The following is a 12807-nucleotide window of genomic DNA, read 5'->3' as shown; positions in this document are numbered from 1 at the left end:
AAACTAACAATCTTTGAAAGTCACACTTCTGTGAAAAAACACATTGATCAATCTTACTATCACGGTATTAGGCTGTATGTTGGAATTAAGTAGACGTTCTGATTTTTACCCTTAAATCCCCAGTGTTGTTCTACAGGGAATCCTCATTGAATTCTTTTGATCAATCTTTCTTAGCAGTCAATAAAATGCGTTAAATCCTCAATCCATTAGATTAATGCACTAAGGAAAATCATGAAAGTTAAATATAAAACAAGGCTACTGAACATATCCTCTTAGCCCTCTTTTACTTTTAAAAAAGTGTTTTTCAAACAAGTCAGATGCCCAATATCTGTCTCTGTGCCCTCCATTCTTGTAAGAATGTGAGACTGCCCCAAGAAAAGTCCAGGTGATTGAGTAGATAATTGCAAACAGGCAATTTGCTGCTAAAGAAACTGCACTTAATTTGATCAGCACAATTATTGTAATGAGTGAATTACACAGAGATGTTATTAAACGTACCTAACCATGTTACACACTGATTACTAATCTAGTGTTCTTCAGTAAAAGACGCTTTGTTTAGCATGCTTTAAAAATGATGACAAATAGTAAGAAGACAATGGAAATAGCAGCTTTCAAAGAAGGATGACAGCCATTGATTAAATTATAACAATATTCAAGATTTTTTTTATTGGTAAAATGTTTATTTAAAAATATGGCCACAACATGGTAATCAGCAATAACAGTTATTAACAGTTTAGTGCTCAATTGCCATGTTAATGTATTTCAGTTTCCAGACAACTTTAAAAATCCTGTGCTGTCCTAAGTGTCTAGAATTTACTGTATCTGGGGCCAAGTGGCAACACTAGTTTATCCATCTACTTCTGACACCTTCTGCTGTTCCCAGTGCAAAGCTAGTCTAGTTCAATTGTACTGTAAATTTTAACGGGCTCTTGCATCAAATCTGAGCAAGCATCCATTCAGTTCTTTTAGGGCTTGTCTGTGAAGTTCATAATCTCAAATATCAGAGGCCGCAGTTTCCAGACAAGCAATGTAGCAGTGTTTCTTCTTGCTGTGATTGCATCAGGCACAATTTCATCTGCAGTGGACTCACTTAGTATGAATTCCTTTTTCCTTATACTTTTTCAGGTACAACCCAAGTTAATCTTCATATTCTTTCAGCTTCTCCTTTGCCCACTCTCCTAAAAAAATGTGCAACTATCTTGAGAATATCATGAACTGATATTCTGAAAGCAGGCTGAAATATGTCTGCTTTCTTGTTGATATTGTGACCACAGTGATGTCAATTCAATGAGCACAGAGAGATTCAGCTGAGAGAATGGTCTCATATTCTCATATTTAAACAGTAAGTCAGAACATGCTTTCTCCCACACATGCATGATTGGTTCAGAAATTGGGTTCTCTTGAATCTTATGTAAACCAAAACAGTTCTGCTTTGTACATAGACCAAGATGTAAATTCAATATACAAAGCAGAATCCAGATTTCAAAATTATTTAAATACATTTCTTTAAATGAGAAGTGGCAGGTATTCCACAAGGATATGAAATACATGCAGCCTGGTCCCATCCCATTTACCTGACAAATGGAAAGGGGTAGCTTGTGGAACTGCATGTTCACTAAAATTTAGAACTGGGGAGTATCCTGGCAGGGGAAGATGATGGATATCCATCTTGTGACTTGAATTCCAGCTATGCCTTTTTTGCCACTGTGTGTGGGAATTCTGAAATTTTGACTAATAGGTTTAGTTTCAAGAATGAAGTATGGAATTTCTAATGGGACATTGGGGAAAAATAAAACATTTGCCATGGCAGTGTTTGAACTCCAGCAGGTGCTTTATATTGAAAGCAGTGCATTAATTAAATTGACTGGAAATTTTAATTCATAATGGTTCAACCCAAAAGAGTTTGTGAAACTGTCTTAATATGCATGAAAGCTAAAATACAGTAAAACATAATCATGCATCATACTGATAAGTGTAAAACTTACAAATCAAAATCATGATTGCATTCTATAAACATTAGCCAGATCCAAAAAAAAAAAATACAGTAATCCCATTTCAATCACAAGGGTTGCATTCCTGAAAAACCTTGCAGAATGTAAATTTGCAGTTGGTAAAGGAGTGGAACCACCTTTTGAAATAGTTCAAGTAGGTAGCTGCGTTAGCATGCGTAGGCTGCAAAGGAACAAGTAAAAGTTTATTCCATGCTGAAAAAAGAAGAAAACAAGGCTCCACAGCCGAACCGTTGCATTTCTTTTCGGCATGGAATAAACCTTGTTCCTTTGCAACTTTTGTAATACCATTCTACTATGGCAGAATTCAGGGCGCTGTCTGGAAACAAGAAAGAACCTAATGGCAGGAAGCAGAGCAGCTGAGAGACAGTGATGTGAGCAGCTGACGAAACACTGCTAGCTCACCTCTAGCACAGCCACCAGGAAGGACATAACACCTTTTGCTTGTAAAAAGTATTCCTCTCTTGAACTTTCCACAAGATTCTTGTACATTCACTTTATATGCATATTTAGATGCATTTTTTGTTTGGGTCATATGGTATAACACTTTAGGCAAAGATGATGTACTACTGGCAACATGGTACATCAGCAACATTCTCCTATATTGTGCGAATAGTGCATCAAATCTATCAACAGCCCTATTGCTTTTACCTTCTCACAACTAATCATAAATATTTAGAGGATAAAATAAAGACATCACTGATGTTGCACACTTGCAACACCAGATTCTTTGACCTTTCACATACACTTAGGAGCCATTTTAATTGCTTATGTAACTACTGTGTATATATATTTGAGAAATTTTATATCTATTTTAATCACTATGACTGCATGGTATCAGCTATCAATGCAAAATGTAGTACACTTTGCAACATGTGCAGCGCTTAGCAACACTGGACACTTCATCCTTTTTCATACGCTTAGAAGCTGTTTTAATTTATTTAATCGAATATTAATAATCATTCAAGCCCAATGTAATAATGTACACTAGTATGCGCAGAGCACTTTAAGAATGTGAGAAAAATTGTGGACACGCAGTGTCTCAAACCAGCACGTATTTAGCTCATGGATGCTTCTTGAACTCGTGGATACTGAAAACTGAGTGTCACGGAAGGTAAAATTGTATACGGAAAACTATGTGGATACTCAAAACCACATAAGATAAATTTGCGTATAGCTAGGAATTACTGTATATGGCAAATCCCAACTACAAAAAGGAAGGAAAAATCCCTGAATAGAGAGAGCAATATAAATTTCCACCTGCATTCTCTTTCATAGGTCGAGGCACCTTTTATCCCTAAATGCAAGGGGCCAGGCGACACCAGCAATTTTGATGACTACGAGGAAGAAGAAATCCGAGTCTCCTTCACTGAGAAGTGTGCAAAGGAGTTCAGCGAGTTCTAGATCACTGGAGCAATAGAGGAAGTGATTGAGAGAGATATAGGAGACACAGCGAGGAGGCAGGTGCGCTCTCTCTCATACAACGGCAAAACCAGATACACCAGCGCAAAAAGAGGAGATCATCGCAAGCCAGCAGAGTTGCCTTTTTTGTGTCCGTTTTCATAAAGGGGAAGGTGGGGGGAGGGGGGTTAAAGTACATTTCATGACCATGATACATCTGTTTGGCAGCTGGGATTGGCGAGGCGAGCTAGGATTGGGGGTGCTATGGCCGCCATCTTTTATTATTTTTCTCTGAGCTGACCAAGGTTTTGTGCCGAAACCCATTTGAATCATTCGCAACACTGCCCGTCGACTTTGTTTCAAAAGCCGTACTTTCGCTTGATGGCAGGAAGCAACTGTGACCTCAGGGTTCACTTATTTTAAAATCCACTCTCCTCCCATTGCCAAGACTTACCATTTAGAAGTGATATCCTCTCTTAACTATGTACTCCTTTCGTGAGATCCAGTTCAAATGCATACAACACAGTTTCCAGAATGAATGTTCCTGACTGAACGAAGCTGCAGGGAGTTTGACCCACTGATGTAGTAATTCAACAAAATTTAAGAAATGAATGGAAATTACCTGTTACAGCCTCCCTAAATTATGAGATGGATATGCAACAATAAAATGATTTTAACATTTAATTTAAAAAGAATAAGAGTGAGCAGGTATATTGTGAAGAAAACATTCCACGGCTTTTAATAGTTATCATATGAAAAGGGTATTCAGAAAAGGGGAAAAATGCAGAAAGTTATATCTGATAGATATCGCTCTGACTAGAATATACTGTAGGGTTTGCAAACTCCCCACTTATTTCTGTAAGCCACATAATAGAAGTGACTTCAAATGAGCCAGCTTGTTTTCAATAGTAAGCCTTATGGAAGTTTACCTTGGTAAATTCTAGGATTTTAATGCTTTGCTTAGTTTTGCTGTACTTTCCACATGGTTTAACTTGCGTTTACTGGGCATTACTCCAACAGACCATGGGAATGTCATTGATCATGAGAAATTATTGTAAGGAATGTTAGTATAATACACCACAGTATGTGGTCCAGTATAGTAATGCACAGAGAAGACACGTTATGGTAAAACCACTTTAAAAAATACCACAGTAAAAGTAGATAAAGTAGATTTATCACAGTAGATATTTTTAAAATCTGGACCCATTTTAATATCGACAAAAATAAATTCAGACATTTATTTGTGTGCAATTTGGATTATATTAAGTATACAGTGATTATTTTAGCTGCATGAAACTTAATCACTTGCCCAGTTATTCTCAGAGCACCAGAAACATCACTTTCTCTAGAACGGAAACTTCCTCCAACAATATCCTAACACCCATACCATAAAACTGATTTTCATTTTACTAGTATTTGCTTGTGCGTAACCACAATGCACAGTCGATAATATGTAGACGTGTAAGTTGTGAGCCCATATTTCCCTCTCCATCTTGGTTGCAGCCTCACCAGCTGCCAGATTCTCACAGCCCAGACAAGTGCTACACCTCCTATGCAGAAAGGCCAGTCCTTGCTGTGGGGACAGGAGGGGAGTGACATCATCATAACCATCTCATGTCGCACTGCGAGATTTGTTACACATGTGCCTGTGTATCAGAAAATTTGTGATGTGTGTATATTTTGACACTTAAAACCCTGTAAAGTTTTAAATAAATGGTGATGGTGAGGATCAACTAAAGAGAAGGAAAGACTTCTGAAGCATTGCTCTTCTAAGTATAAGAAAAATTCATCAATGTACCAAACCATAGTACCTCAACTAGATTCAAGACATCACGTGTATTTGAGCAAAAAAATCTGTCCTTTGTTTTTGTGTCCCTAGACATTTTCTGTGTGGGTGCTTGCATTTGTAAGTGGATCAAAATGAAAGACAACTGTGTGGTGATTATGAATGGTTTCTGACTTAATCACTGATTTACCTTTTACATGTGCTATTTTAAAATCTTTGTGTAGACTAAAGTGTTTTGTTTTATTGGGAACATTGGTAACATACAGCTGTAATTTTAACTTCTACAAACGGAAAGTCTCCCAGTGGAAAAAAAATGTAGTAATCAAAAACTTACTGAACTGATTAACATACATTTTGATAATTACGCATATGTCGCTTTTATTTTCATTAACAGTATATGGCAAAAAGAGTTAAAACTTAAAAGTGATTGTTTTAGATATAGTTTTCAATAAAGCTGCCAAGCCCAGCCAAACATATAGACACACAACAGAACACTGTTTAATTTAATGAGTATAAAGAGTAACATCAAAACCAGGCATTAATTTGACTCTGATTATCAAAAGTCCAGTCAACCTTAGAAAGATACTGGAAAAGCAACAAAATACTATATCACCATGAAGGCCATGTCCTTTAAAATGAAGGATTCTGGCTCCCGTTGAAACTAGTTCAGAACTTCTTTTGTTAATGTTCACTTAAGTCCAGATTTCTGTAAAGTGCAGTAACTGTGTAAGATGTAGATGAAGGATTTTGTACACGGGGGATCTCTGGTTTTAGGATTTCTATCTTGATAGTCACCCAATGTTACTCCAGCCCCTCTTCCTTTTCTTAAAAAAAGTCCTACTTCCTAAGCCTTGGTTTTGCTTAAGAACCACAAGGTTTCTTTTTAAATATGTGGCTAAGCACCTTGTTGTGTGGAACTCTGTACTTATGCTTTGCTCTTGGAGTCTGCTGTTGATGTCGCCCATGCCTTTCTCAATCTGCTTGTTGATTCCTACATCTAGTGATGCCGTGGTGGGTGGGTTTGCAGTGCATCTTGGGGGAGATGTTTTAATAAAGAAGGACCTTTTGTCTCTGTCTCCAAGTGGAAAGACAGCACTGACACACATGCTGTGATCATTCACTGCACACGAGAGTTGACCAGCTGGAGGTCTGAGGACTTTGAGGTTTGAGGGCCATTTTATTTCTGACTGCCTGTTAAAATCCCCTGCCTCTCTTGCCATCTGATGGTGTTTTTGTCAGTTTATCTTATCCTTTTAGGGTGTCTACAATAAGATCAAACTGGACAGTTCATATGTGATCTGGGCTAAGATTGACCCCATTACACCACAGCAAATTAACCCTCTGTTTTCTCATATTGTTTTTCTTTCAGTATCACAGCTGTGCTATTCTGCATGTGCAGACATGGCAATGCCACAGTATAGAAACTCATTTACAAAAACAGATAATACAGTTGACAGGTTCATCGAATAACAAAGTGTTCTCATTTTGAACTGGCTTTAATATCCAAACCATGCTAAAACTCTAAATTCCACGGTAAAACTATCCAAACTCATTAAGGAATCTCCTGGGTTTCCTGCTTTAGTAAGTGAAAATAAATTTCTAAGATGCAAGGGGGGAAATAAGAATAATTCCTAAGGGTCGAGACTTTTTTTCCTTGAGGTCATGCTTTATAGATCTCGCAATCGAAAAGTGTTGTCACCTTGGACATCTTCAATTGACGTTCACGTGATGCTTTTTTAGTTACACCTCAAATTGAACACTTTGCTAATCCAGGATTAATTTTAGTTACATGTGAATGGGAAAGACTTTTCCCAGATCCAGCTATTTTTTTTGTAGTTTTCCATTATGAAATAACGCCACCAGTGAAAAACCATATTTTCCCATCCAGGTTCAGTATTACTTTAGATCAGCCATTTGTTTTCAGTTCTATAGTTTACAGTGACATACAGCTATGGTCTGCTGTTGAAATTGAATTAAGATAGAGCAAAGATGTAGTTTTTTTAATATATAGTTAATAGCATTATGCAGAAGTAAGGTTTCTGGTGATTCATTTTTGACTGAAATTCTCTTACATTTCCTTGTTTTCCAGACAGGCATTGGTTTCCTTTTCCCAACAAGCAACCCTAATAAATAATGAAGTCCAAGGTACATCAGTTACCTCAGATTCTTCCAGATAGAAGGAAGATAAAATACTCTTAAATTTAATCAGAATCACTTGGTTCACGGCTCTTAAAGGCTCTTAAAAGATTAACACTTTAAAAGTCTTCAGGCACAGCTGTTCAAACCCAGTTTTGTATTCTGTACTTCCTGTCCTTTCAAAGAAGAGGAAATGAAACTCTAGACTTAGTCCAGTACTCCTTCATGTGGTGCCATTCGCTTTCTGTTAGACTTTCTTTTTGGAGCCCCTATTTAAAATGCATTTTTTCTACTAAAAATGAATTTGTCATAGAGTGAGTATAGAGGATATTGGGATTTATATTTATTTTTGTAACATGGAAAATGTTTATATGAAGCAAATGTTTCTGGAGACATGCAAAAGTGAAAACACAGATTTTAAAGCTAAGTTTCTCAGTCTTTAAAGAATTATGTAAGCTGTGTAGCATTCTTGAGAATTCTTTAAAGAAAAATGGACTGAATTCTGTATATTATTTAGTACTTTCTTTTTAGAATAGGCAGTCTTTTAAAATATGTATTTTGAAGGAGAGTCTTTTAGTAATGTTACTGTGACTCTTTGCTGAATGCCTTCCTGAAAAACAACTATTTAGCATTACGCGAGTCTGGTTTCACATAATATGTTCAACATCTGGGTAAAATCTGGAAATGCATTCAGTTCAATGCTGAAAGTCGAGTTTCTGTCAGTTCTTACGGTTGCATGTTTCATTCAGAAGTTAACTGAAAACAATTTCTTTCATGACCAGAAGGGGGCTCTCTTCCTGTATTATTATGTGTATGCCCATTGCCACCCTGTAATGAGGAATGTCCTGAATTAATTCCTTGTTTTATAGGCGGTCTACTTCCAAAGACCAGTTACTCTGTTGTTCAAAGAGGATTTTATCTTTGGAAACCAATTTATGTTGAGTATCTGTTTGCCAGACTGACACGCATTGCTTGATATGATTTAAAATAATGTTGCTCACAATGCAGGAAAATCAGAAATTAGTCCCATTCCTTTCTTCTTTTACCAGTCATAAATATTCTTTGCTATTCAGTTATGTTTTTCTCACATGAATTCATTTAGTCCTCACATGACTTTCAAATGTTCTTTGTATAAAAGGCTGAATTGTACAAGAAGACCATTTTAATGCATTATTTTAAAGTTTTACTGTTCTTGTGTATTCTGGTTAACAAGGAAAGTGCTCTCTTTGTTATGACATAAGTCCTCCTTTGCTGAAAATGGGGTTGTTGGAAGGCAAGATTGATATCAGGCAAGAATCTCACTTGCAGATGTGTAAAGGGCACGGAGATGCCAAGTTTTTCATTTTGGTTTCTTCAGCCTAGCACCTTATTTTTCATCCTTTCACTTCCCTCTCGCCTCTTTTTATGCTGTTTTCAGTGTCATTTTTTCAGCATCTCTGTGCTTTCTCCTTCTCCATTGGAAATACCACCTGTTTCCAATATATTGTTCAAGCAAAAATGTTTTACTTTTTAAACCAATAAATAAAGTATTTTTTCTTTTTTTCATATTTTGTAAGTGTATTTACAATCACATAATTCTGTTTCCTCCGGAGATTAATAAAGTTTTGGTGTGCAGTTTGTCATCCCCTGTGGGAAAGACTGCTGTTTAATCTACTCTGCCTTTCACAGTCTTAATTCTTCTGCCCTCTCTTCCATCCAGAATGGCAGAGAAACAACAAACACAGAAAAATACAACAAAACATCTGTAATATTTTGCAACATATTAAGTATCATTCCAATAAAGTTTTACTTGTTATAATTGAAACTTCTCTGTAAGAGTTATTCATTTTTGTTTTCTACACATAAGATACCAGATTTTTTTTTTGGGGGGGGGGAAATGTTGCTTTGTTTCACTCTGCATATCTATTGTAAGATCACAAATTCTTCTATGCAAGAGCTACCACCCCTCTATGACACATGGCAAGTGAGAAGAGTTATACAACTACAAGGCCATCTTTGGAAGCCAAAGAATAAGCTAATTTATATTTTGGCCTCAAACTGTTTCACACCACAGAAAAATAACAGTGTTCATTCTTCTGTTTTTGTTTTGTTCTAGATGGGGTCTTTGTTGATCAAAATCATAGCCATTTGCCCAGATTAAACTTCAGCCCCAATGCCACAATAAGCTGGGAAACGGAAAGCTCCTTCAGATGTTTGGTTTATAATTTCATATTTGCACATAGGTCAAAATGCTTAGTATAGTTTTTTGTTGGTACTTCACCCCATTTGCAGTCTAAAGGGGTCTTCACGGATCACCCATTAATGGTACAAAGACATACAGTAGGTAGGAATTTTACTGCATCAGAAAGTGAAGCATCACAGCTAAAAGATACAGCACTTAAGTAATGTTATTGGTATTTTCAAACCCTGTTCTAGCAGAACATCTTACCTGGAAACAGGAAAAAAAAGTCTAATCTGCTTTACATTAACAAGTGGAAGAAAGCCTTAGCTGCTAGTTTCAGATCACAAGAAAGGTTCAGGTCTCTTCTCCATATAACTTTATTCTGTCTTGTAAAATTAGTCCCCTCCCATTTATTTCTATGTGGGATAGAGACCTGCATTAGTTTGACAGTACCACTGATAGGGATACTGTATGTGCTTAAGACTTTCTTGGCCTAAGAGATTAGCGTACCAGCTACTCCACTTTAGTTTTGCATATAGAACACATGCAATACAATACTGGCACTGGCCGATGGTCCAGTGGTGAAGATACAGGACTGATATACCAGGAGGACAGCTGGTGCAGTGGTTAAGATACAGGACTGTTACACCAGGAGGACAGCTGGTCCAGTGGTTAAGATACAGAGCTGTTACATCAGGAGGAGAGCTGATCCAGTGGTTACAGGACCATTACACCAGGAGGTCAGTTGGCCCAACTCAAGTCAACTCAACTTTTTCTTCTGTGTGCTTCAGATGAATGTTAAACCAAGTTTCTGTTTAGCAGCTCTGAGGTGAGGTAATAGTGAATACTCCATGTCTCACATTCTAATTCATAAATCACCTTTAATAAACTGCTGAGCAATTTACCTCCCACAATTGTTCAGTTCATTTTTAATTATTTAAATGAACACAAATGAAATAATGTTTTTTTGCTTTATGCTATCATGCAAAGTGCTTTGAAAACAGAACTTGATATCTGATAATTCCCTTGGGCATAAATATTATACAGTTTATCACTGGATGGGAATATTAAATTTATTCCTTTTTTAATTGTATAATGTTAGAATGCCCAAAGGGGTTAGGCAACCTGTTGACCTTGGACCTTGGTAAAATCAGTGGTATTTTCACAGAACAAGTAAAGGTTTATTCCATGCTGAAAAGAGAAGAAAAGAAACAACCTTTCGGCTATAAACCCTTCCTCAGAGCTGCTAAAAACAGAAATGTGGTTTAACATTCATCTGAAACACAGAGCAGAAAAAAAATTATCTTGACTCTCAAGTCAATGGTAGACTCAAGTTGGGCCAGCTGACTTCCTGGTGTAATGGTCCTGTAAACTTAACGACTGGATGAGCTGTTCTCCTGCTGTAATCAGCCCTGTATCTTAGCAACTGGACCAGCTGTCCTCCCTTATGTAACAGCTCTGTATCTTAGCCACTGGACCAGCTGTCCTCCTAGTGTAACAGTCCTGTATCTTAGCCACTGGACCAGCTGTCCTCCTGGTAAAACAGCCCTGTATCTTAACCACTGGACCAGCTGTCCTCCTGCTGTAACAGTCCTGTACCTTTACCACCAGACCAGGAGGACAAACAGGAGTTGTCCTCCTGGTGTAACAGCCCTGTATTTAATGCTGTATACACTATACATACATTAACAAAGGTACCTCTTTGCATAGCAAACCCTTTTACTTTATCTGTATTTTAAATATACAACTTTGCCTCCTCCTAATATAAAGGTTTTTACCCTACTAGTAAAATCTGTTAGTTTCCTATTATAATAAGCTGTTGCCCTAACTACTGATGAACACACTACTGTGTATGGTACAAATAATATAATGTAACAGTTTCATTTCTAATTATGTGTAGACTAGAGTAACTAAACTAAACAGGGAAAAAGGTTGTATGAAACTGGAAACACACCTTCTGCTGTATATTCCTGGAGAAGGCTTAACAACTTTCTACACACGTCAATGTTTAGATTTTGTTTTCTGTCTACTTAAGTAAGACCCCAGTGACCACTTTACTATGTATTTTATATGAGATCATTCATATCAATTCAGCAAATACTTTGGGGAGTGATTGCATAACTACCTTTAGAATTGGATACAATAAACTAAGCATGCAGCAATAGACAGTAACGCAATTTCCACACCAGTAGCAATAACCATTCAAAAGCTGTGTAAGTTGAAATTCAAGGCAGATCTCTAAATTCAGCTTTCATCTTTTAAGGACACCATGTTTCATTATTTTTAATTTACAGCTAGATTTGGTCTGATGGCCTTTTAACGAATGCACAAATTGCTTCTTGTGTGCTTCACTACGCTATTTGCTGTGGGCAATTGCAGAATCCCTCATTTAGCCAAAGAAAGCCATTTGTGAGGTAGCTAATGTTAACTAATAAATAGTTTACATACGTATGTCTTTTCAAAACCTTAACAGAAAAGGTTTGAGAGAACTTCTTTAGTGTTTGTTTAGGATAAGTAACACCTACTGTATATAGCCATATGCTTATTTTCTTTATCACCAGAACATACATAATTCTTTTCTAGTATGAAATACTATCCAGCTATGCTGGGTAAATGATTCTCATTCCTCCACCTGATCTGTGGGATCGTGGGACAGCTAAAACAGAATAGCTGCTGTATGTCCACCAGAGTAGTGCTGTACTTCAGTGGAGGATGACATGGGAATCCTCCTACAGTATATTTAAAGCAATTTGAGCTGTATAAATGCAAGGATTTATTATTTGTCATTTTTTCTTTGTTTTTACTCTGAATATTTTTATCCTTTCTTTCATTTTGCTCAATTCAGAACCTCCAATTGATTCTTTATGTCTTGAGCCACAGTAACGACTCATATACTTACTATACGGAGAAGTAAGAGGAAGATCAAACAAGCTCCTCTGTCGCACTCCCCTTCAGAGTCACTGCTTCTGAAAATGTTGTAAGAACATGTTGGCACTCACTAGTGGAGTAGCATAATTCTTGCTGACATCACCATGAGCAAGTATACACCTAGGAAGCAGAGCTAAAGTAACTTCTTCACCAATAACTGGGGGGAGGGGTTATCACCAGCTTTTTTACCACCAGTGTCACTTGTTACCAGCAGAGCACTGTCACTTGCAGGGCTGACCCTAGGCTCAAGCAAGCTAGGTGACTGCAAAGGGCCCCGAGGCCACCAGGTGTCCTTTCATTGTGCAATACAACATATTATTTTAATTGGCACATTCAAATGTGAGCCAAAAAATACCTCTAAGGGCCCTTTCAGTTGCTGGTGTGCT

At 37.2% G+C, this 12807-nt stretch overlaps 1 protein-coding gene across 3 annotated transcripts in view; it reads left to right on the top strand.

Moving 5' to 3' along the window:
* LOC148820931 (cAMP-dependent protein kinase catalytic subunit alpha) overlaps positions 1-9136 on the top strand; it is a 76601-nt gene extending 67465 nt beyond the window's left edge. For all 3 annotated transcript variants that reach the window (XM_088931694.1, XM_088931692.1, XM_088931695.1), the window contains exon 10: positions 3288-9136. In XM_088931694.1, coding sequence (XP_088787820.1) covers positions 3288-3413 — 126 coding nt within the window. In that variant the 3' untranslated portion in view covers positions 3414-9136. The remainder of the gene's footprint in view (positions 1-3287) is intronic.
* Positions 9137-12807: the final 3671 nt, after the last annotated feature.

This window comes from Atractosteus spatula, chromosome 14 (genome assembly GCF_055471065.1).
Source record: "Atractosteus spatula isolate fAtrSpa1 chromosome 14, fAtrSpa1.hap1, whole genome shotgun sequence".
NCBI lineage: Eukaryota > Metazoa > Chordata > Actinopteri > Semionotiformes > Lepisosteidae > Atractosteus > Atractosteus spatula.
Note: the sequence above shows the minus strand (reverse complement) of the source record. Positions and strands in the feature narration are given on the sequence as shown.